Below are 25,226 nucleotides of genomic sequence, written 5' to 3' on the forward strand. Positions count from 1 at the left end.
TAGATTGTTTGGTGCGAATGTCAAGTCAATCTATATATTATAAACACAAAATATTTGTGATATCGATATGGTCAGTTGAATGTCAAGTCAAGTTACGTTTATTTACTTCAGAAGGCATTTCGCTGCTACATAAACTTGAACAGATAACATTTTAATACTTGTTAGATTTTATTCAAATGATTGCATTTTAGCGCCATCTATCGGCATGAAGTTGAAATATTGCAAATGTGAAAGTAATAAAAATTGTTTATACAGATTTCCGTTAACGAGCTTTATCTCATGTGATTTACTTAGTTTTAATGACTTCCCTTTAAATAAAAAACTTCATTTAAAATGATTACATGAAAATTTTATTGTAATATAGGTCGGACATTAATTAATATACATAATTGGTAGAATAAATAGAATTATTAATCTAAATGGAATCATATCTTGATTCGAAAAACGTTTTATATACGACAAATGCATACTTAAGTTGAATTAATAATTGCCTGAATATAGGAGTTTGGGCTCACCGAAAATTTAGTGTAAATAGACCGCTGGTTTTGTGGGGGTTTGGAAAAATTGCGTCACGTGTGATCGGTGAATTATAGTTTTAATTTGTATGCACATAATAATCCTAAATCTGGAAGGTAGTTGATGTCTTGAGATTCTACAGTCCGTAAATCAGTCTATCGGGCCCGGCTGGGACGGCGCGCTCTTTGTTCTGTGATCATCGTGTTTGCTTTCGCGGTATGTCTTATATTTATAAAAATTATGCTCTTCGCGTTCAGTAGTCTTGCATACTCATGATTTTTACAAGTAAAGGCCAACTTTGGCTGATTATTATAAAGTATTTATGGCAGAATAGGAATAGTACAGGAGTTGAAAAACATCACACTTTTTTATTCTGTGTAATATTTTTTTTAAATACACTGGAATTTGATTTCATAACCTCTATATCAATTACCAGTTATTACTATCAGCTTATCGTATAGAAACTCAATTTCCAAATAGCAAAATTTTTACTCTAGACTTCATCAAATCGACTACAATTGCAATAGTCATTTATGTTAGCCTTCGTACTACAAAATTAAAATGAGCGTTATCTAATCGGTAACCTCTTACAAAGTTGCACTGCCTATCAATGAAATGTCTCTGGAACATGTCAAGTATCAATTACCAGAATAACATTAAGTTATTAGATTCATAAAAAAATTGAAAATACTTAATTTAAAAAAACAATACTTTAAATTTGGACGCATCTTCTCTTATCAACACTCCCCCAATCCTGTGATAGCGTAATCTGTAATTAAATAATTTTAAATTAAATTTGCGTTACAGTTAAAGTTCTATTGAAAGTCAGACGAAAGAAAGACAATACTGCGAAAACTATGACTCCAGTTAGTCATGTCCTAGATTATTTTTACTATATAACAATTTCGTTTTGGCTTAAAGGTCTCGTTACCAGGCCATAAAATTATTAAAAAAAAAAAAAAAAAAAACAATTTCGTTGACATTGCAAATAAAATATATTTTTGGTTTGATTTTTGAGCACAAAATTATACACACACCGTCTAGTTTGCAGTCTCCAACCAATAGTAGGACTGACATGTATAAGTAAGATTAGGAGAAGGAAATAGATTTTCTGCAATTTCGCTCTTAAATAAGTGAGCTGAGGGCGCAGAGGAGGCGAGGTGGTACTGGTTGGGGGCGGCGAACTAACTGTTTTACTCTAGAATATGGATATTTGCTGCACAAAATGTACAAGTGATAGGGGAAAGTCATCGGCAAAATTTGTTGCAGACTTATATCTGTAATACATCAGAAAACGTCAAAATCTGTTTGATTTCTAGGAGGTAATAAAAGAAGTTCACTCCTCAAATTTGCCGCCCCAAAAACCTTAGGCTCCGGCCTACCAGCCTGCTGGTAAATCTGCCACTGGATATGATAGCCGCAATATCATGTCCAATATCTAGATGAATTTGTTACAACGCAAATATAGAAATATTCATGGTGTTGTAATGTTTTACTTAGGTAAGTTTTCCTTGGTTTTGTATAATGTCATTAAAAGGATCATACAACTATATTCGCCTTTGAGTTTCTGATACAGATTTCTGGATGTGTTTGATCAATTATTTCTTGACACACGCGACTAAGGCATGCCAGTTCCAGTTTCAGTACAAATTCTTTTATTTTAAGTAATAGAAGGTAAACGGGCAATTCTCATGGTAAGTGATACCGCCGCCCATGGACACTCACATTGCCAGAAGGCTCGCAAGTGCGTTGCTGGCCTTTCAAGAATTGGTACGGTCTTTTCTTGAAGGACGAAGATCGAATTTGTTCGGAAATACTTCAGTGGGCTAGTTCCACATAGTGGTGGTGCGCGGCAAACTTTGAGAATTACCAAAGCATTAACGCTTAAACCAAGCCTACACTGTTCGTGTCGCCTATATAAATTTAACATCACGTTATGGACGCAAAGTCGATGCAAGCTACAACAATATTTGCTTGATTAATATTCTCGTAGAAGTCGTTATATATGAATAAAATCTAAATATGGGTTACGATATCGTATTCTATTTTAAACCTTTTGATTTATTGAACCCTCGTTTGCAGTCTATTTTGAGGCGTTATCAAACTTTATCGGGAGAAAATTACTGATGCTGATGTGCTCCTTTGAATGTAAAAGATCCTTTAAGGCTCTCTTCTTTAAGTGAGTTTAAAGTATAATAATTAACAATGGAGCAGTGTTGGCCTAGTGGCTTCAGCGTGCGACTCTCACCCCTGAGAGTCGAGAGAGAGAGTCGTAAGTTCGATCCCTGGCTGTGCACCAATGGACTGTCTTTCTATGTGCGCATTAAACATTAGCTCGTACGGTGAAGGAAAACATCGTGAGGAAACCGGCTTGCCTTAGACCCAAAATGTCGACGGCGTGCGTCAGGCACAGAAGGCTGATCACCTACTTGCCTATTAGATTGACAAATGATCATGAAACAGATACAGAAATCTGAGGCCCAGACAAAATGCGTAAAAATAAGGTAATCTTCTATTTTTAAGGAGAACGAAAGAAGAAGATGACTACCCAGTGGAATCTGTTCACACATATTTATTCATAAAAAATATATTCCTCTAATTGCATTGTTTTCGCATTAACATAAGACACAAAGAGACAAAAGGACACTTTAGAAGTAAGAATGCAGACCATTCGATTTCGAAAAAGTATTAAATGGACCCGATGGGTGAGATGTTAAGAAACGTAACGACAATCACATGTCAGTCAATGTTCACTATTTATACGTACAATCCAGGGTTGTCAGGATTACTTATCGACATTGTAACGCAGTGTTTCCCAACCTGCACTGAAGGCGATTTGACTGTAAAGGTTTATTGTTCTAACCATTTTGGAGGGCTTAAATTTTATTGAACTGGAGACACAATGTCAGATTGTCTTTTGTTTTATATACACACCCATATATACGCATTCTCTCTTATATTATTGAGTCTGTAAACGGTGATTGGCGTTTCGTACATACAAACACCTTTCTATACTTACATGTACTTTCTCGACACGAAACAGCTTCCAATTCGCACAGAGTGGCGAATGTTCTAGCTGTTCCTGTAGCATCGAAGGCGCAGACAGGTCCTGCTGGTGGTGAGGCACATCTGCCTGCGCAGAGCGGAGGAGGAACCCCTTCCTGAACCCGGGCCCTCACCACTCCAGGTGGCAATGGGGCCTTAGGGTCCACTGCCATCTCATTGTCTTGAGTGAAGTAGACGGGCCCCACTATTCGAAGATTCGCCGACTGTGCTTCTTTTAAGGCTGGAAAACAAATTAAACATTAAATCAAAATTTAACTTGGTTAATGTCTTAAAATCTTTTATAATAGGATTGCTACATTTATCTTGGTTTAGAAGCCCAGTGAGGGTTGAGCCTTTATCCAAGAGAATAATAATTAAATCTCATTTATTCCTTGAAAAATCCTTGATCCACTTTTGCAACAGATACACACACTTAAAATTTATTACAGAAATGGTTTTTATTTTCAAGGACCTAATAAAGTATAGGCCTCCTCCAACTGTCTCCATCTCTCTCTACCTTCAGCATTCTTCTCCACCAACTCCAAGACTAAACAATGTCATAAAAATATCATAAATTCATTTATATTGATATTGGAATTTTTCGTACAAACTTCAGTGCAGCAACACTGCACCATTATTTGTGGCAGAAGAGAAGAAACTCTACCTCGTTCACACGATTGAAAATAAACCGATATAAATTAAACAGGAAAGTTACCTACTACGTGAAAATCTGCCGCTTTATGCGATAAATTAATTGGAGCGTCGATTGTTTATTTTCCATTATTGTTTTGTGTGACCCCGTATCTAATCAGAATTATTTGTACGTTAATGTTCCTGTGATCTCATCTATACTGCGTATTAATTCGATTACGTGTGAATAACTCGATACAATTATGGTTTAAATACATTATTCTTAAGTATTATTTTAGGTAAGCCTTTTTTGTTGGTTCAGAGAGTAAAAAGGAGAGTTCATGAGATTCTCCAAAAAAATATTGTTTGGTATTAAAATAAAAGCAGTCGCTACGGCCCTACGGCCACCACCTTTTTTAGGTCTGGGCCTCAGATTCCTGTATCTCTTTCATGATCATTTGTTAATCTAATAAGTAGGTGATCAGCCTCTTGTGCCTAACGCACGACGTCGACTTTTTGATGAAAGGCAAGCCAGTTTCCTCCCGATGTTTTCCTTTACCGGTCGATCTAATGTACGAGCCGGGGATCGAATCTATGACCTCAGGGTCGCACTGCTCGATTGTTTGGTATTAGTAAGAACAAGAACCTTGCGTGTCTAGAGACGCTACCTCCAAGCTATAACAAAATTAGTTTGTCGAGTATAATAAAATAAAGCGTGAGAATTGTAATAAACTGATATCATATGTATATCCTGCTGATTCACGAGGAAGCATCCTTTAATGAGGTCGCTTTTAACATATATTTGTATGTACTATTGGTAATGGTAGCCAGTGTTCAGTGTTAATAATAAACTTTATATATAATGTTGTTCATTTGTCTCGTTAAACTCAAGAATGGCTGTACCGATTTGCCTAATTATGATCTAGAAATATTTATGAAAGTTCAGGGAATGTTTAAACGGCGGTGGAGTAAAGTGAAATAGTAAAAATAACTAAATTTTCTTATAAAAGCTAGTTGAGAAATATTATACGTCTTTTGTCTCATTAGAAATCAAAAAATGATAAACATGAAATTCAGAAATTTGTATTTCATAGCTATAGGATTTCCGTTCTTTGGTCTGTTTAAAAATTGTATTAAGTTGATAGATGAAGATTGAAGAGATTGATGAGAGAATGATAGAACGTAATCAAAAATACTTAATATGTATATTTAAAAAAAATATATATCAGATATAAAATTGTGTAATTATTGTCCTGATAATTGTTTTAATTTCAATCAGAAATAAACTTTTACGAAAGTAAGAAATAATCATTAATCAAAAACACGTCATAATTTATTTAAAACAACTTTCTGTATAAAAATAATAGAAATACATATGTAGATAGAATTTAAAATGCGTCGGCCAAAGTTTATCTCTGTCAAAGTGAGCCTAGTCAGCGTGAACCTTGCGTGATAACCCTTAGAACAAGTCGCCATACGGTCTAAGTCTAAACTATTTATTGAGAATAAACTATCAAAAGAGTATTTTGTATTTTTTAAATCATCTAAACGACAGATATATTTTTTTTCTATGTAATGGATTGCTATACAATATAATACAATATAAGATTGGGAAACTACACGCGAGAAAAAATAAACGAAGATATCAAAAGGCAACAAAGGGACAAGCTAGTTAAAACAGAATATGTACATAAACATATTACATCTTAATATTATTATTGATTATGAAAGAAGATAATACATTATAATACAATAAAGGATAATAAAAAAGACAGGAGATTTTAGTCGGAAAAAGAATGCAGTAATTGTAAGGAATACAGAAAAGAGGTGCAGTCATATTGGGAACAAGAAAAGAATATATGGTCGAGGTCACCAATATCAGACAGAAAGATTTGTTTAATTTGCAACTAAAACGTACTTTTTGTTAAGAATTGAAACCACTAGAGGAGTTACTAAATATTTTATTGAGGTTTACAAACTATGTGTTTCTGTTTGCTAAAGCTGAAAATTTATAGTCCCTGATATTTTCCTTTAACTCAAAAACTGAAGTAGTGGGAGTAAACTAGGTCCAGTGAATATCGAGGATGTTCCATTCACTGAAAGCCAGCTTCTTGAATCACAACCATCGCAAATCTGGAGTTGTGTGCGGATGCGGTATTTTAATGTAATAGCCAAATAGTTCTGTATAATATTATGGACACATAAGAATTTTTTTCTGCTATAAAACAAAGACTAACACGACAATGTGCCACGACAATGATTTGTTAAGTCACTACCAATGTACGGCGTCCCGTGCGGGGTCGTCGTTAATAGAAGTTCTTACTCGCTTGAACCCCGCACACCAATGCTGTAGAGTATGAAAGAGCAGGAACCCCTAATCTTCCTCTCAAGTTTTCATTTACCAGCTCCATAGAAAAAAAAACTGAACACGAAATAAGAACAAATGACATGACGAAATAAGAATTAATGAAAACGAAAGACGAATGATTTTTAATAATTAAATGTAATGCCAGTATTTAGTATTTTTCTTTCTAAGGGCTATTGTTATCACTTATTGAACACCGCTCGTATAACTAGAATAAACAAGCCGACAAGGTTTCATCGAAAATGCCGACAAATTATTTGATATTTCCCACCACAATGTATAGTGAGCTGGTTAGGGATCAAGGAGGATAGGATTTCTAAGGACATATCTACTGAAAATGTAGTATGTCTGTATATTAAAGATAGACAGTGTTTTTCTACGTATATTCAACTTTTAATTTTATAGAAACTTCATTTTAATCCCATTCAATATGATCATAAAAAGCGTTTCGGATACAATGGAGCTTGCCTGATAGTTATTTTCATGACTAACTGTGGGTCTAATACTTTATTAATATTCAAAAAACTAAAACATATAGAAAATGTATGGACGCCCTTTTCCTTAGTGGTATATCAAAAGTTAGGAAACTCTGTATCAAGACAATCAATATAGATCATAGGGCAAAAATCACGCAATCACGCAAAAAAGTGCAATCGTTTGATAACCATAAATGTTTCGTTGCATTCAACATGAAAAATTAAACAAATAAATTATTTGTTTAACTTTAATTTAGATTTCGTTTTGACGTATTTATAACTTAAATCGAACTTATTACACTGCCACATTCGTTTCTTTAATTCCTGTTAAACTGAAACAGCGTTTTTACGAAATTGTTAACACTCGGGAAATTATCGGAGTTACTTCGGCAGTTGCGTGGTAAATAGATAGTTTTGGTTGACATAAAAATGTTTTAGTAATTCCTAATAATAATGTCAAGTAGAGTTAAAAGATACTACAACTGCTTTGAAGCACTCAATAAGCCATTAAATGTGGTAATTTCAGGTTGATCTAAAAAGATTTTACTTAAATAAAAACAATAATAAAGATTTAGAGATAAGTCTGGCTTTCATCTTTGTTTCTGACACATATGGAAGTGGAAATTTGTGCATATTTTGCGAGTTGTCAGATTTCATAATTAATTTTATAAATGATCAATAAATCCGGTAATTGTATGAGAATATGTTCAAGCATAATATTTCTATAGATACGGTTGTAGTGGTGTATAAGAAACGCTATATTTTATTGCAAAAACACTCGACAAATATAAAAAAAAATCGGAGCAGAGGACATAACAAATTTCTCAAATATTATTTTACAAAGAAACTTACCAACAAAAATGATAAAGTATAGAATCCCCCAGCTTTTCATTTCCACCAACGCTGCGCTGTAAGTTATTCCTTACTCTAATGTTTGTTTACGTGCACTTTTGCACTTTTTAATGGAGTGATAATGAACCAATGTTATTTGGTAGAGATTTGTTGGCTTACTGCATCAGTAGAGTTCCAAGCTTGCTTCGGGATGGACGATAGAGGGGAAGTGGGCGCGGTCACTGATAACCTTTGCCACCGCCGGAGGACACTGATAACAGCGCCTTTCAAATGAGAACTATGTCTACTTAGGTGTGATTAATGGCCCAAAGCAAAAGTATAGATGCTAAAACAAACAATACATCATATTAAACGAACGAATTAAATCATTATACTTTATCATGGACATTGCCCAAAAGCCCAATTTATTTATATAGGAACATAGATCGCTGTCGAACCCAAATTTATAAACCCATTAAAACGCTTCATGCTCTGTGAAGTACCCAACTTCTTTTATATCATTGTTTTGGGCTTTGGGCAGACGTAGATTTGTCTGGGTCATGCTACTGATAACGACTGTTTTATTAGTCATGTATTTATTTAATTTTTACTCTCAAAGATCACACATGGTAAAATGTGGAAAATCATATACTAATGAACGCGCAGCGCTAACCAGATCCATGCAACTTCCTCACAATCGAGTAGCAGCACACGACTCACGAGGGTTGAACAAGACACATGGGTCCGCCAAAGTTTCTAAAATAGTAAGTAATTGTCTTCTGTATCCTCCAATTATTGTTTTATCAAGAATCCTAGATCAACACGCCTCGTACGTCACGGAAGCCCTCGGAAATGTAGACTTACTTACATTTAAGTTCGTTATAAGGAATGACAAACAAAATATGACCATTTTAGAAATTTACACGAATAAATTGGTCTTGCGAAAAAGGAATTCCCACAAACGTTGACGTTAGTATTGCTTGTAAAATACGCAGTGACTCACTAAGATCTAGGATGACTGAATTATAGAAAACCTTGTGGTTGTGTTCATTAATACTTTAACTATCTATTACGTGCCTCACAACACGAGGTTCACGAGTTTGACAAATCTTTAAAAAAATCAACCGAATAATGTCAGGTGTACCGCAAATAGTATAATAAAGTTTTAAGGAACATTTAAAAGTAGGCTTTTAAATTTGGTATGGTTTTAATTAATAAGGAATGTGGAATGTCAATTCAATTTTGAAATATTGGTTTAAATGACTGTATTGTGAAGCGCCTGATGTTAAATGGCATTATTTAGAGATGTTGCCATGATATTATTATAGGATTAATCAAAGCTACATTTGGACTGGTCAAATTCAGACTTATATCCATATAATTCTGACCATCAGATATTTCATATTTATAATATTGTAGAAAATAAACGCCTGATCGTGTTGTGTTATGTAAAACTGTTTTTTCGCGGGGAAATGCATGCGCGACTGGGCTGCAGTCTCGCTAGGTTGTCTATCTTACAGGCATCATCTTATTAAAAGTAAGCAATTCGTCTAATGGCTGGCTAATTTACTTGTATGACGTACAATACAGTCTTAGTTGACTAAGTGTGCTCCAATCCAATACCCATCAAAGAAGACGTTCCGGAAGGTCTTTCTCTCTCTTTTTTCCATTATTTTTCTCTCAGCAATCTTTTGACTATATTGGATACTTTTACAGTTTTGCATAAATATAATTCTGTAGATATACCACAATGACCATCTGAGTTTTTGATTGCCTTTCAAAACAGAATAAAAAATATTCTTGATCGCCCACGTCATGCACCTTCGTCAGATATCTCTGGTAATTTTGACTGAATTTTAATTACAAATTGATGTGTTTTTATATATTGAAACCCGATTCAATTTAGCACATATGAGGTGTACCGTATAGCTACTAATCACCTGGTATTGTTTTTACTTAAAAACCGACTTAAAACTCGAAGTACTATTATTTATTGTCCTCCTCTAGTGTAGGGATAGTATTTTTTAAACTATACATATTTACGAGCTAATAGAAATTCTTGATAAATCTATTTGTAATTTGTTTATAGTCCTGTTCTTGAGAACAGGATAACTTATATCAGTTCTCTCGGGGCTTTACGTTATATATCGAATGACGTTGCTCCATATTTATTGACAGTAGTGTTGTTTTTGTTCCTTCATATTTTATCGATGAATCTTTATTTTCAAGGCAAGCCGGCCAGTTGAAATATATTTTAAAAAACATACTGTTCTGAATAACTGTGATGATTGATTGCAGAATTTAAAGAAATTCATTAACTTTAACATTATTAAATTAAAGTTGAACTATATAATACATAAAGTAAAGACAAAAGTGCCAAATGAAATACGTTAAGTAGAAACAGCGAAATTTGATTGAATATGGTAATGAATAAGAGGACAATAATTCCGGCTCCATATACATGAAGTGTTGCTTACACTTATCAAATTATGAATCGGAATAAAGAACGTCAAGAAAAAAAGACATTAATTCAATCAAAAAACATTAAAAAAATCATACTTAAGTTATAAGACTATAATCTACTACTAATGCTCAATATTTGTAATAAAGGTTGACCTTGAGAAACTTTGAAGATTGATATGAAAACAAGATTGTTTAGAAAATAACTTGATAACATTCTCCTACACAAGTAAACAAATATCGTATAGTTGAACAGTTTTCTATCGACAACTCGCTACATCATGTTTATTAAAACAAGATATACAAGTGCAAAAAGTCGCGAGACAAGATTCATTTATAAACACAGTATTTATAAAATGACACCAGTCTATTGACCAACGGCGAACAGTTCAAGTTTATTTAAATAATATTTTAAAATGAACAAGTTTTGTGCTTTGTTAATTGTCGGTGAGTATTCATAATTTAATTATTCGTTTTGCTTTTTGAATTAATATTCATTTATATGTTTGAAGTTTTGGTAAATTATTTGCCTTGGTTTCATAAAAATAATTTCGTATATGTTTGACGGTCTTTGTCCTATCCATAATTGGAGTTTGTCACATAATATTTATTAAAACCTAAACGTTACAATCAAATATACAGTATTTACTATTTTAACCTACTTGGTAATAATAAAAATATTTAAAAATAAATAAAAGAAAATTAAAACAGATTTGAAAATGTTGGTCCTTGTAGTATACTAATAACGCTGGCAGCATTTGCTCGCTGTATTGCGATATTTATTCGTTGAGCGAGGAAAGCACCAGCTCTCCAGTACTATCAGGCGCCAACTTAAATCTTTATTTATCTCTTTTTGTTACATTTATTTATGTTTAATATATAATAAGAATAAAGAGGATAAAACAATAACTATCTTGTTTAATTTTAAGTTTATAAAGCGTTTATCTGTTATCGTTGATCTGTTTAATATGTTTCCAAACAATAGCTAATTAAAATACTAAATAAAACTAATACTAAAAAATGTTATACTGTTTAGGAAAATATTCATAGAATTATTTCATTGTTAAGATTTTGTCCAAATGGGAAAACCAAATATGTATTTAATGCAATATTTGCTAACACCAGCCATGTATCCTTGGCTCATGTATATTCAAAATAAATCAGTGGCACTACAACAGTTGTTAGCACTGGACCTCAGATTTTAATACCTGTTTCATGATTATCAAATAGGCAAGTAGGTGATCAGCCTCAGAAGGAGCCTTACACTCGCCGTCGACTTTTTGGGTCTAAGCAGAGCGGGTTTCCTCACGATGTTTTCCTTTACCTTTCGAGCGAATGTTAAATGCGCACATAGAAAGTCCATTGGTGCACAGCCGGAGATCGATCCTACGACCTCAGAGATTAGAGTTGCACGCTGAAGGCAGTAAGCCAACACTGCTCTCAATTTTATTTATCAGACTATTTGAAAGCCACGATATATTTTACGTAATATTATTTAAGGAAATAAGTACTATTTATCCAATTAAAGTAGAACTTGATAATTATTATGCAAACGTTAAACAAGGAAATCTATTATTAAATCATTGTTTGTATGATGGATTTATTCTAAATATGACAATTGGTTTCATGTCTAAATAAAAATTTGTTTTAGCTTTTCTTAGCAGCGTGGCGTGTAGAAGATTAACGCGGCAGACAACCGACGAATTAGATGACAGATACGGTTTTAACCAGCCATGGCAAAGACCTCAGAATCCATGGATGAGGCCCAATCAGCCGTGGATGCGGCCTAGTGACCCCTGGGGCAGACCCATGAACCCAGTGGATCCCTTTCCCATTCCTAATCCTATGCCCACAGTACCAACGCCTGCTCCCACACCTGCACCTGGCGGGTAAGTTATGGTCTATTAATATTGAACCAAAACTAGCATTCTGATTTGTTGACGTGCCTACTGAATCTCTTAATGTTTTTTTTATTATATCATTCATGGTTTAGGATCATTCAATATTGCAGGACATTGATATTACTTATTTGCGTTATCACATTGTTGTCAGGTATTTAGAAAAAGACAATATTCACTATATTATTCAATATTTAAGCTAAAAATAACATATATACTGCTAACATAAATTAATATAATAACTAATAGGAGTCCGTTTAGGCAAGGTTCCGAAGATACTGGCAGCGTTCCCCCCTTGAATAGCTAGACTAATTCTTTGTCCGAGGTGCTGCCAGCTCTTCGTTCTCCTGTGATGTCGACTAACATTTTAGCTATTTCCTTACGTTATCGATATGATTAATTTCTACGTTTCTTATGAACCTAACTTCTAAAGACACTTCAATGTAATTTTTATTCAGGTCTACGACAGAATCCCCTGATGTTCTAGCGTGTCAGCGAAACTGTCCAGGAACAGCTGAGTACAATCCTGTATGTGGCTCCAATGGTAAAGATTACGACAACCCTGGCCGACTTTACTGTGCCCAGATGTGTGGAATTTGTGAGTAATTTGCATAAATGGATATTTCTCTTTATACTTTTTTTTGGATACAAAATAATTAAAACCCACTGTGCTTTGTAGTAATAATAAGCAGTATTTTCGGGAGCGACAAATGCATATGAAAAAATATTAAATTTAACATTAAGCAAACGACCGTTAATACTTGATAATTCAAAGAAAAAACTTAATTGTTACTGATAACAAAGTCTTCCCGCCTCTTCAAATATTTACTCACCATTCTCCATCATCCTTGGTGAGGTGGAAATTGGAAAATATCAACAACCTCATAATTAGTGTCATATTTAGCTAGCTAACTTCAATTGTTTAATATAATATAGTTTTATTCATATATTACTATAAAACTCATTTCGATAAGGTTTTTTAACCGACTTGAAAAAATTATCAGTTATCAGTTTGACCTATATGTATGTCATTAGATTATATTTGATGATGACGTATTCAGTTACCAAGCAAGTAGACTTAATAAAGTGTTAACTTGTTTCTACATTATCGGGAACTAAATATGAATTGATGAGAATCATTTTCTTATACGATTAAAATCATTTATATCCAATATAAGGAACAGTCCATGAACTGTTGAAACTTACAGTTGAAACAGTTTCAGCTAAGTCAATAAATTTAAGATATGTTTGTCCCTGTATTTATAGACAGGAGATGCAGGTTAGACCTGCCATTTATAGTCGGTTTATTTTTCCTAATTTGTTACTTCTAATTATTTAAAAATGATTTAATATGAATACTAATTTTATTTATCGAGTAAACAAGTTATCAATAAGGAAAACGGAATGCTAAAAGATTCGCTTTGTGTATGTATTTACGATTGTTAACTTATTATTAAATAATTTAGTACATAGTTTGTCACAAGGAAAATCGATCTCTGTAATCAATATCAGCAAAGGTTAGACGATATTCTGATTATAATAAAAAAAACATAAAACCTGAACAAACATTGATACTATTTTATCTTTAAATACAATATGATCACAGCTACATTTTACACAAATTTCTAGGAAATTAAAAATACAATCCAATATACTATATATAATATTCCAACTTTTTTCAGTTTAGTTCAGGTTAAATTGTTCTAGACATTACTTATTATAAAACGTATCGAGTGAGTTACCATGGCAACGATCTTTCTTTTTTAAATTAGATCTCACTACTACCTTGAAGGGATTTGACAGCTCAATGCTGTTGCTTCAAAACAATGATTAAATTAATAGCACAGGGTTACAAACACTAGGTTTTAGACTGGAGGAGGATCCTCCTTTTAGCTTGGAAGAAGAGCACAACATCATACGCGTGACCATAAGCAGATCCTAAGGATCCAATTAACACAAATGTTCTACTCGATAAGTAAAATATCTTCGAGAAATAGCCGCATTTCATTAGAATATTATAAATATTTTTTTCTATTAAAAAAATATTAATCAGGTTTTGTAAATTTCAGAACACGTTTTTAAAATAATAAAACATTAGATAATTAAACAAGTTTTATAATTAAAATTTGTATTTTGTTCCAGCTGTAACTATGCTACGACAATCAAAGTGTCCCGTAACGCCTGCTCCAGCTACCTCGTAGTTTATTAAGTTATTGTACCATAGATAAGAAATAAAGATAAAAAATAAAAAAAAACTTTATATTTACTTACCTCTACAGTGTTGCAGAATAAAACAGCTATACTGAAAGACACCAAAATTACAGCAGGGTCAGTAATATATAGACAACGTTTTTTTAATATATAACAGTAGTAGTATTCAGTATAAGAAATGCATTTTAAAACAATAAACAGATGCAAAACTTATCAAAGTACTACTTAGTATAATTTCACATGTCTATTAAAGCTTGTTTATAAATAATTATGAGTACAAGCAACTACATCGATTGCTATTTATTTTTATAAGGCGTTTTATAATTTTCAGCTTTTGGTAAAACATTAAACAAGACGGTAATATTTGCATAGAGAATTTAAGTAAAACCTCATGACATTATAGCCACGTCGTAAAAAATCTAAATTTTTACTCTATATCGTTGTACTAGGGATATATACTATGATATAAGTTGTAGTACACACTGGAATCCGACTTTAATAAAGCAATACAATTTAACTTAATATTTATTTTTGAAGGGTATTTAGGGCTCAATCTAAAATACGACCTTTAAAAACTTAACTAAATTTATGTTATGTCTAAAAATTCAAAAGGTTTGCAGGAGCAATCCAATCAAGATGGGGCTTCAATTCCCGACGAAAAGATAATTATTATAGGCATTAATCTTTTTCTTTTGAATTCGTTCAACGTTTGTATTTTAAAGGGTATTACAGACATGCTTCAGAACGTAACTGACTTAAAAACTATGCAAGAAACTCAGCGTTTCATACAACACTACCACAATTCGACATATTTCATTTATATATTGAAGTTTACCACAACGTACATAATGCTATATTTTATAGTAGATGTAACAAGCTATCTTATTAAAATATGTGCCAGTTTTGGTAAACATAAATGCTACAAAAAATTACAAAATACAATAAAAATATAAACACAATAAAATAACAAAACTAGTAATAGTAGTAGAGCTTACTACCGAATATATCTAGCTCCGGATAAGTACTGTTTAATCAGTTATATTCACGAAATTAAAAACCCCGACATTTTTCCAGATGGTAATTAAACACACGCCTACCATTATTAAATATATAAACTTTTTTAACTGGCTTTCAATGAGAATATTATTATTCCACAACTGAGTATTTTTAAGGCGTGCTTTTCTGCGCACCAACACTGTGTGGAACCTGCTATCCTGCTGCTGCTATTAATATCAAATTGACCCGTTTGTCATGTATGTGTCGTAACCAACTAGCTTAATTCGCCGTTCCATTAACAGCCGAGCCTTTTAACCAAACGGCGCCGTTTAACGAACGGCCTGAAAGACATTCAGCCGTAGCGTTTGTTACAATATTTAATAAACTTTATGGCTAACTAATGATGCTTAGGCCATTCGTATGATACATGTTATTATTTGGCTTAAATAAAAACATGTCATTAAAAAATATTTCCTTTAAAATTAAATTGCTTAAGTCACATTATTATTGTCACTACATGCTTCAATTGTACTTGTTGTTTTTCATGAAGCTTTGGAAAACACCATCAAAGTTGTGGTTTGCGAACCCCATATTGACAGTTAATTGACAGTTAGAAGAGTTTCGTTTCTAGTTTGAGAGCCCCAGAAAGTGGAAATCAATTTATATAAACAGTCAATAGGCTAGGCAAGTAATGACACGTCATCGATTCAAGTCATTTACCTAGATGTTTTGTCAAATAGCTGAATATCATTCAGGCCGCTAGTTAAACGGCACCGTTTAGTTAAACGCCTAGGCTGTTAAGCTAGTTGGCTGCGACATATGCAATGTAAAAAAGACATTACTTATGTATGAAACTACGAGCAAAATAACATAATTTTTATATGATACAGGAAATTAAAACAAATAAATCATGATTACAAAATAGCAAAAACAGTATAATAACAAAGTTCAATTAATGTTTAATCTTGGGTCATAGAAAATAATGGTTAAACTAAGTAGTTGCAACCCTTAATTTTAGTCTTAGGATTTATGTTTGGAAGGTATGCTGGATTCCTCACGATGTTTTTCTTCATCATAAGAGCGAGTTACGCCACTGGAATAGGCAATCGGTGCATAACTGGAGTTAAGCTACGACCTCAGAGTCGTTTGTAGGTCCAATATTGCTTTTAAATAATAATAAAATTATATAAATTGTTATAAATATAAACTTTACGTTTTGTTTATGAATTTTGGGACAGGATAGCTTGGAAAACACATAACCAATGTACATATGTAAGAAATTACTAATTGCCTTATACATAATTCATATGTTATTAGTAAGGGCAAATTGGTCCTTGTTCTACACCTATATATGTCTTACAATAACCGGGAAATAATTTATTGCTTTCCAATATTATACATGTATAATTGGACTCTAGAATAGGTCTGTACATTGTCATGTTAATATAATGGGTAAATTAAGGGAGAGGCCTATATCCAGTAGTGGTAGTAGTTTGAAACGTATGATAATTTTTCCGCAAAATTATGTTAAACAATATTTTTCGGCTCTTTTTTTAAAATGTAATAAAAATTATGCGCCTATCTAGCATAATAGCAATGAGAGAAGTTCAAATACAGCGAAGCTTCTGCAATTTGTATTTTTTTTGCCAGAATATAATAACTCCTCAGTATTTAAAAAACTATTTCTGGGCTATTTTATTTTATTATTTTATTTTATTTTTAAAACTGAAACTTAAATGAGTTATCATAGTATACCTTGCCTTTTAAATTGTACATTAAAGGATACAACAAAAGGTCTATTGCTTCTCAGTGCCTCGTGCTATAAGACCAAGGCACCTTCAGGTATAAAAATACTATGATTATTTATATAGTTTTATTACATGTTTTTTTTAGAAATATTGTTGTTATCTATATTTATTTTTCTGTATCTTTATTTCATGATTTCTGTCTTTGGGTAATACGTTTTAGATTTAAATAAACAATTGCTTAAGTGGCTCCTCAATATTTCTATTTTGTTAGTAAAGAAACTTTTTTAATGTATGTTGTATCCGCATATCCGCTATAGGAACTTAGATTTAAGTGACGTTTAAAATACTTCTAGTATTCAATTTATTTCTAGGTCTCCGAGTAAACCCAGGATAATTGCAATTTCTAAACATTTGGATACAATCCTATCATGACTCAGATAACTCATGACTTATTAAATATCCGGTCAGGTAAAATTTATATTGCACACCGCGTTTAACCGCAGGTCATTTAGTTAACTGACGCTGTTGTGATATGTTAAGTTAAGTGTATTCGAGAGTTATTTAAGAAAATGGCGTTTTTCCTGAGTAAGTGTTTTTGTGTGTATCACTTTCGTAATTTCGTAGAGCCCGCATAGGCTATTGCTACGAGAAATTAGTAAAATGAATAATTTACTATGTTATTTAGTAAAAAAAAATGTGCGAACAAACTTATCATCCATCAAAATCCTATAAAGCAAAGTCTTTAATGAAAACTCAGTTTGACATATGAGAATTAGGACTAAGATTAGATTATTTCTCTCCTACGAGACACAGTATCGTCCTTATCCATCATTATAACGATTTGTGGCCGTTAATTATTAAAATACAAAGCATACAACGTGATGTTACCAATGACGTTATATCGATTTCATAATGAGTTGTTAATTGGCATTACCCACAATTAGTGATTTAAGAAATTTTGGTTATTTTATTTTTAAAATTGAAAGTTTAGAAAGAAATGTATAACTTGGTTTGACTACTAATAAAACGGTAAATTAATTACTTTAATATATTTAAATATTATATTAGACTTTCATATTAACAGTTATTTAAAATCTTGAAAAGCAATGCAAATTATAAGTTGGAATGTAAGACAATTTATACTACATAGTTAAACAAAAAACAACATTTTTTAAATTTAACATTTCAATAGATAAATTCACAGAGAATTTCGAAAGTCTTCAGAAATTAAATGCAGAAAATGTGTATTGCATAAGCTTTTTGACATTGCAATTAGCCAATACCATTTTCATACTATTTTAACACGGCTGAATTTTACAGTTACTTTTGTACATACAAAATTACGATACGATGTTTACTATAAAATTATCGAATACAAAAATCAACAGAATGTCAAAGACGGTAATGAATACGGAATTCCCAAATTGATTCGACCTAGACCTTCAAAAAAGCGTAAACTAGAAAGGCCCTGCATGTTCATACTTAATCTGATTTAAATCAGATATTATAATATAACAGTAAACGGTATTCAACTGTTAACTTACATGCTAAATATTAAGTAAATGTCCTTAAAGTAACACAATATTTAGTCCCTATCTTAGGCAAACGATTATTTATTTGTGTACAGCTAATCCTTCGACAAATGCCTCTTAAATTTTTTGCAACTATGGCTTACTCTAGCGGTTCAAATCCACACTACATTCGATATAATAATTTCTTGTTTGACATGATAATATTTTGTATAAAATAGTTGGGAAATATCGATAAGAAGTGAAGAATTATAGCGTGAAATTTTTATTTTTCAGTATTTCTGTTAGTACTAGTATGCCACCAGTCGCTCTGTCACCAAAATTGGAATCCCAGAGGCAACTCAGGTCGCAACGACTTCGACTCAGACTATAATAATAGAGTGGTCTTTCCGGATACAGACAATGATTATTATCCAACTTGGTAAGTCACTAATAGTTAGATCATATGATACAAAACAAAGAATCGAGGTAGCTTTTAAAGTACAAAACAATGTGTTTATTAGACTTTATGATACATTATTATTATTAGCTTTATTTATTATTATTACTCTAGTATTTATTCATTTATGTATAATACAGGATAACATAGTAATAAAACTGGTAGTTTGCAGGCTCAGTACTGAATTTAAGAAAAAAAATACTTGGTGGATTTGATATACGTAAGCGCACTAAAATAGCGCAATACTTAGGAAACTATGTGTCCATGTTAACTACTTAATACATATATAATATTATATTTATACCGAGATAAAAACTAGACAAACCTACGGGAACTATCTATAAATATTTTATGAAATTGGACTCACTATTGGTCTATTAATATCTACAATTTATAATGCCACCATACTGAATTATGTTCAAATTACAATAACGCATAAATTTGCATATATAATGAATGCATGATGTATTGCATAATGTTCAATGCCATATAAAATCAATAGTAAAATTCCCTGAACGTCATAACATTACCTATTATCGAAATACCTTTTTAATGAAGTTCAATGATGTTGGAATTTCTTGCGTAATTTTTGGCTGACGCATCAGAATTGCTTAATCTGTATCGAACTTTTTTGGTTTATACAGGTTTATTTTATATAACAAAATTGTGTTTATATAGCACATTTTATTATTATTTATTATAAGTTTACAACATTATATAATGCTATATCTACAGTACATGCTATTTTTTCTAAACTATATGACAATTTTGATATGACCATATCAAATATATTTATATAATTAAACTTTGTTACAATAAAAGTTAAAAAAAGAAACAAAATATTAGGGATGCAACAGGTGGCTAATAAACGATAACTTTAGCACAATCTTGATGGCGATTTTCCTCTGTCAAAATCTTAAATTCATCATAAATCTAGAGCCAATATTACAATTATTATTATTAAGCCTTTATTGCTGAAGCCCAGTATAATATAAACATTTTAGTCATATAACCTAACATAATCTAATACATCAGATCGGTTTTGGAGATTGCCGTGTGGCCTCTTGCAGCCGCTTCGATTTTCTAATGTTATCTCTTCTTGTCAAAGTTGTGCCTTTTATTCTCTTTATATCGTCTGCCAGTCTCTTCCTCTGTCTACCTCTTTTACTTTTTCCATCTCGTGGTTGCCATTCTGTAATAATTTTTTTTCAATTCTATCAGCTATCTCTCGTCATGTGTCTGGTTTTATAGAAATCGTTTTTCTTTAAAAAATGCAATTTAATAAAGATTTCATGCTATTTTTATGGATTGAAATCATCTTTTTCTTTAAATAACCTAGAAATAGAATTTAGAAACAAAATATTTAACATTATATCACAAAGAAAATACATTAACGTGGAAGTACCTAACGATAACATATTATGAATTCAAGATTAATAGCAGATTTATTATGTAATCTACAGGTGGCAGCTGACAACAACTCGTAGACCAATTCCCAAAAATAACTTTCAGTCTTGCGTGTCCTCGTGTCCTGTGGCGCCTTACAACCCTGTTTGTGGCACCGATGATGTCACGTATCAGAATATTGATCGTCTTAAATGTGTTGCTCGTTGCGGACATAGTAAGTATCGCTTTTATTAGACGTTCGTAATACTACAGCTAATATGGAATACATAATATTTACCTATAAAAATACCCCAAACATTTACGAAAGGGGGAAATAAAAATTACTCAATACATTTAACTAAGTAAATCCTAATTTGAATATTAGATTGAATAATTATCATGAAACAGTTACACAAATCTGAGGCCCCGACCTAAGAAGGTTGTAGCACCAATTAATTATTTATTAAGAAAAAAAAATTCTACCTACAATTTTGCCTCCATTTCCTTTATAAAAAGCTTACCTAAAATTTATAATTGACTCCTGACATTCTAAACGTAGATTTTCATTCCGGGGATAAGCTTCGCTAGGGGGTCCCAATAAAAAAGCCCATTTGCCTTAGAAGAAGTGAAAAATAGTCTCTAAAAGCTCAAAAAGTACGACTATTAAAGACCAAGGCGGAATTGGCTTTTACTCAACACACACACACAACATTCAATGATTTATTCAGAACGAATCTTGAAGTATTTTACTGACATTCCAGATATTCAAGTCAAGCAGTGGTCAGCGTGTGATACAAAAGAAGATTCTAGAAGCAACCTCCAAAGTTGTATCAAAAAATGTGCCACGACCCCAGAGTATTTGCCCGTGTGTGGGACCGACAATGTGACCTACAATAATATTGGGAGACTGTACTGTGCACAAAACTGTGGCGTCCGTAAGTAGATAAGAAATATATTTAAGACGATTTGACAGGTTTACTATTATTATTACAGCTAGGTGTGTACACAGAATGATGGCCAGTTTAAGTCGCTATTTAATTTTAAAGAAAACCAAACTTCTTTAGTTTTTGTTGATTTGAAAGATATTTAAGACTGTAAATTCTTGCCACCTAGTTTTGAACTAAGAAAATACACAAATAAAAACTCTTCAATACATTTAAATCAATCGGTGGCTACACCCTTTTTAGGCTTGTGCCTCAGATGTCTGTTTCTGATTCATGATCATTTGTCAATCTAATAGGCAAGTAGGTGATCAGCCTCATGAGCATGACACACGCCATCGACTTTTTGGGTATAACTCAAGCCGTTTCCCTTACGATGTTTTCCTTCACCGTTCGAGCGAATGTAATATGCGCGCATAGAAAGAAAGTTCATTGGTGTACATACTGGGTTCGAACCTACAACCTCAGGAATGAGGTGAGGTGAGGTGAGGTGAGGTGAGATGAAATTACCACTAGTAGGTAACTCATTCGAAATGTCCGCATAATATAGCAGAAGTAGAATTCACTAACAGCTAAAGGCAAATATGAATAATGTTGCATGTTTTCAGCCGATTTTCAATTCAGCAATTATTTGATCAATTAGAAATTGAAACAGTTGAAAATTATGTTATGGTCAGACTAGTTATATGCATAATTACAGGTGTACAGCTGAAAAGGAGTGCACCTTGTCCTCGAGTTGAAACAACTACTACGGAACGAAGTGTAGACTTTATTAGGAAATGCATATCAGATTGTCCAAGCACATCCGTGTACAACCCAGTGTGTGGGTCTGATGGTGTCACCTACTCAAATGTAGGGAAGCTTCAATGTGTGCAAGGGTGTGGTGTTGGTAAGTCTTTTGTAATCCTCCTAAACGACTAGTTATTTGTAGAATTAGGTTTTCTTGAAAACCTCGAACACAGAACGCACTAAAGCGAATACTGAAGGCAGGTATGTCTCTTACCCCGAGGGACAAAGTCGTGAAGCACTATTAAGACTCTCATTTTTTACTTTCTTGGGTCTTGTAATTTCTTTCAGAATTTTTGCAAAACTTCTTACTATAAAAAACACGATGATGTGTTTAGTTTACGGAAATTTAGTATATAATATTTCTCGTTTCCCTAATTTTACTTTTCTGAAATAGATAGCCATAAAGATAGCTCGAACTTAGATTGTAATTGTACTAAATAATCATAAAAGCTAATGCGTTTTAAAACAAATGAAGAATGGTTGGTTATTAGTTTCACCAATATTTATTACATAATCAATTATTACATTGTCAAAATTACCGTCTTATTTGACAATATATATTTGTATCTGTAATATGCTGAGTATTCCAGTAATTATAGCTTCAACTTCATTTATTTTTCCTGAAAAAAAAAAAGGATTTTGCTTCTCGATGTTTGATTTTCTTTTACACCGCCTATTAAGGATTTATTGGATTTATATAGATGTAGACTTATAAGGCGTATATATGCCTGAAGATGTCCTTGAAGAAACCTTCAGTTGAAAAACAAACTTTCTACTCGAATTTTATATATAAAATTCATTCCATTATATAAGATCTTTAAAGTTTAATTTTTTCCAGATGTAACAATAAGGGGCTATACATCCTGTTTCCTCCTAAATACGACAACAACGCCCCATACCACAACGATCAATGTGCCTTTTCCAAGTATGACAACTCCACCCACAGGCATCATAATTCCACAGGATGTGCTTGACCTGGTCTTCAATAATCCTCTAGCTCACGATAACGATGAAGTACCCAAAATAGATCCAAGATTTGATATACATTGAGGCTTACTATTGTAATTTGTAGTAAATTAAAATTATTGAAATATATATTTTTTGTTTTTGGAACGAAATTTCTCCCTCACAAATATTCAGTTTCTCTTACAGTTTACAAATATTTCACGATGAGGTTCATTCCAATCTGTTACATCGTCTGACGTCATAGTTGTATGCTCTTATTAAAGTACATCTACCAAAAAACTTCGCGTTTCCGAAACAGTTCTATTTCCCGTATCTCAGGAGGCAATCAGTTGTAAAAACTCTCCGAAATAGGTTATATTTTTGTGAGTTACGGAAGATCCTCCTTCATTCTTCCTGTCACACACACACCATCGACTTTTTGGTCTAAGGTAAGCCGATTTCCTCAAGATGTTTTCCTTCACCATTCGAGCGAATGTGAAATGAGCACACAAAAAAGTCCATTGGTGAAAATCGATCCTGCGACCTCGGAGAAGCTTACTGCCTTCAGCGTGTGAGAGTCGCACGTCAGTAGTAAGCCAACACTACTATCAATTTTATTTTGAAAGGTATTTAAAAGCCACGATTTATTTTACGTAATATTAATTATGGAAATAATTACTATTTATCCAGCCGGGGATCGAACCCACGACCTCAGGGAGTTGCAGGCTGAGAGGTACACGCTGAAGCCGGTAATAAAAACGTAAGGGTTTTGTAAATGAAACACGGTTCAATTTAAACTACAGGATACCATAACTTAAAGATTAGTTATTAGAATCCTTAGATGAAAATTTATTAAAACTCTAAATTAACAATTGAAAGTTGCACTTCTATATTCTAAAGTTTAAAATTCTAAAATCTAGACAAAGTGAGATATTTGAACAAGAAAAATTAAACAAGTTGTAACCACACTTATAAACTTAAGTATTAGTGTAATATTTACATCAAACATTCCATAAATAACGATTTCCATTGGACAAGCATTCACAACTTCTATCAAAGTCTTAGCTTGTACTCGTGCTTCTCTCGGTAAATCATAATTCATAACAATCTTATTGACCAGACTTTTCGTTTCATTACGTTTCGTAAGAAGATTTTCACACACATAGCAAATGAGAATAACAGATAGAAATTCATTAGCAGACCACACAATCATTCTTAACAGAAATTGAGAATCTTTTAAAATGCGGTAATAATAAATATAAGTCCAAATAGCGAATACAATATAGCAAAAATTTGATATCAATGTTTGGAACACAATTATAGCTAGCACCGTTTCAATCGATTTCAACATTTCTTCAATTAAATTAAAAGAAATTGATACGAACTTAATACTAAAACTGTTACGTCCAATATAATATATCTTGTTTCGTTTCAAATTTGCTTCTTCATTCCATGAGTTTAATTTATTATTCACAACTGTTATTCTATCTGTTACCATATTAATATAGACTGTGAATATAAATTGTTCTAATTTTAGTCCAAACGCAATTAATGACATACAAATAATTTGAGGTGAATTATTTTTATTATAATAAATATCATGAAAACCACCCAGAAGACAACTAAAACATAAAACAGCAAGTTGAATTTGAAGTTTTTGTTTAAATTTCTTGTAAAATTCACTTTTCACGCCAAGTATCCAATCAATTTTGGAAACGGTTTCGATAAACGCGATATTCCTTTTATAGAAAACTAAAGGTACAATCAAAGATATTAAAAATTCCGTTAAAATTATGCTTGGGAACACATTGAAAAGATCGAACATCACACCTCCAAATTCATAAGGTGTCCGCAAACAGTTTGACATTTCGTGTAAGAACAATATTATTGTGATTAAAAACACACAAAAAGTATAAAATTTTCTTAGAAGAGACGTTGATTTTAATTTGCCATTTGTATATGTAAATCGAAATATTCCCACACATTTCTCTAGCGTGAATAATGGTTTTAACGTCTCCACA

The 25,226-nt window shown here is 32.4% G+C and overlaps 2 protein-coding genes across 2 annotated transcripts; one reads left to right on the forward strand and one right to left on the reverse strand.

Annotated features, from left to right (window-relative positions):
* Nucleotides 1-17,693: 17,693 nt before the first annotated feature.
* LOC123720387 (ovomucoid-like) lies at nucleotides 17,694-23,355 on the forward strand. Its single transcript, XM_045676975.1, has 6 exons — nucleotides 17,694-17,761; nucleotides 18,982-19,126; nucleotides 20,608-20,765; nucleotides 21,292-21,465; nucleotides 22,172-22,360; nucleotides 23,099-23,355. Exons 1-6 carry the CDS (start codon nucleotides 17,746-17,748, stop codon nucleotides 23,308-23,310), a joined length of 894 nt encoding a protein of 297 aa, XP_045532931.1. The 5' UTR covers nucleotides 17,694-17,745; the 3' UTR covers nucleotides 23,311-23,355.
* Nucleotides 23,356-24,121: 766 nt separating this feature from the next.
* On the reverse strand, nucleotides 24,122-24,763 carry LOC123720835. The gene has a single exon (XM_045677622.1). It carries the CDS (start codon nucleotides 24,761-24,763, stop codon nucleotides 24,122-24,124), a length of 642 nt encoding a protein of 213 aa, XP_045533578.1.
* Nucleotides 24,764-25,226: the final 463 nt, after the last annotated feature.

This window comes from Pieris brassicae, chromosome 2 (genome assembly GCF_905147105.1).
Source record: "Pieris brassicae chromosome 2, ilPieBrab1.1, whole genome shotgun sequence".
Lineage (NCBI taxonomy): Eukaryota > Metazoa > Arthropoda > Insecta > Lepidoptera > Pieridae > Pieris > Pieris brassicae.

Bases quoted from the DNA above. Each gene is read 5' to 3' on its own strand.
- LOC123720387 (XM_045676975.1), top strand. The intron at 21,466-22,171 runs GTAAGTAGATAA...GCATAATTACAG, and splicing joins TGCACAAAACTGTGGCGTCC to GTGTACAGCTGAAAAGGAGT. The intron at 22,361-23,098 runs GTAAGTCTTTTG...AATTTTTTCCAG, and splicing joins TGTGCAAGGGTGTGGTGTTG to ATGTAACAATAAGGGGCTAT.
- LOC123720835 (XM_045677622.1), bottom strand. From the start codon at position 24,763: ATGTCATTAATTGCGTTTGGACTAAAATTAGAACAATTTATATTCACA.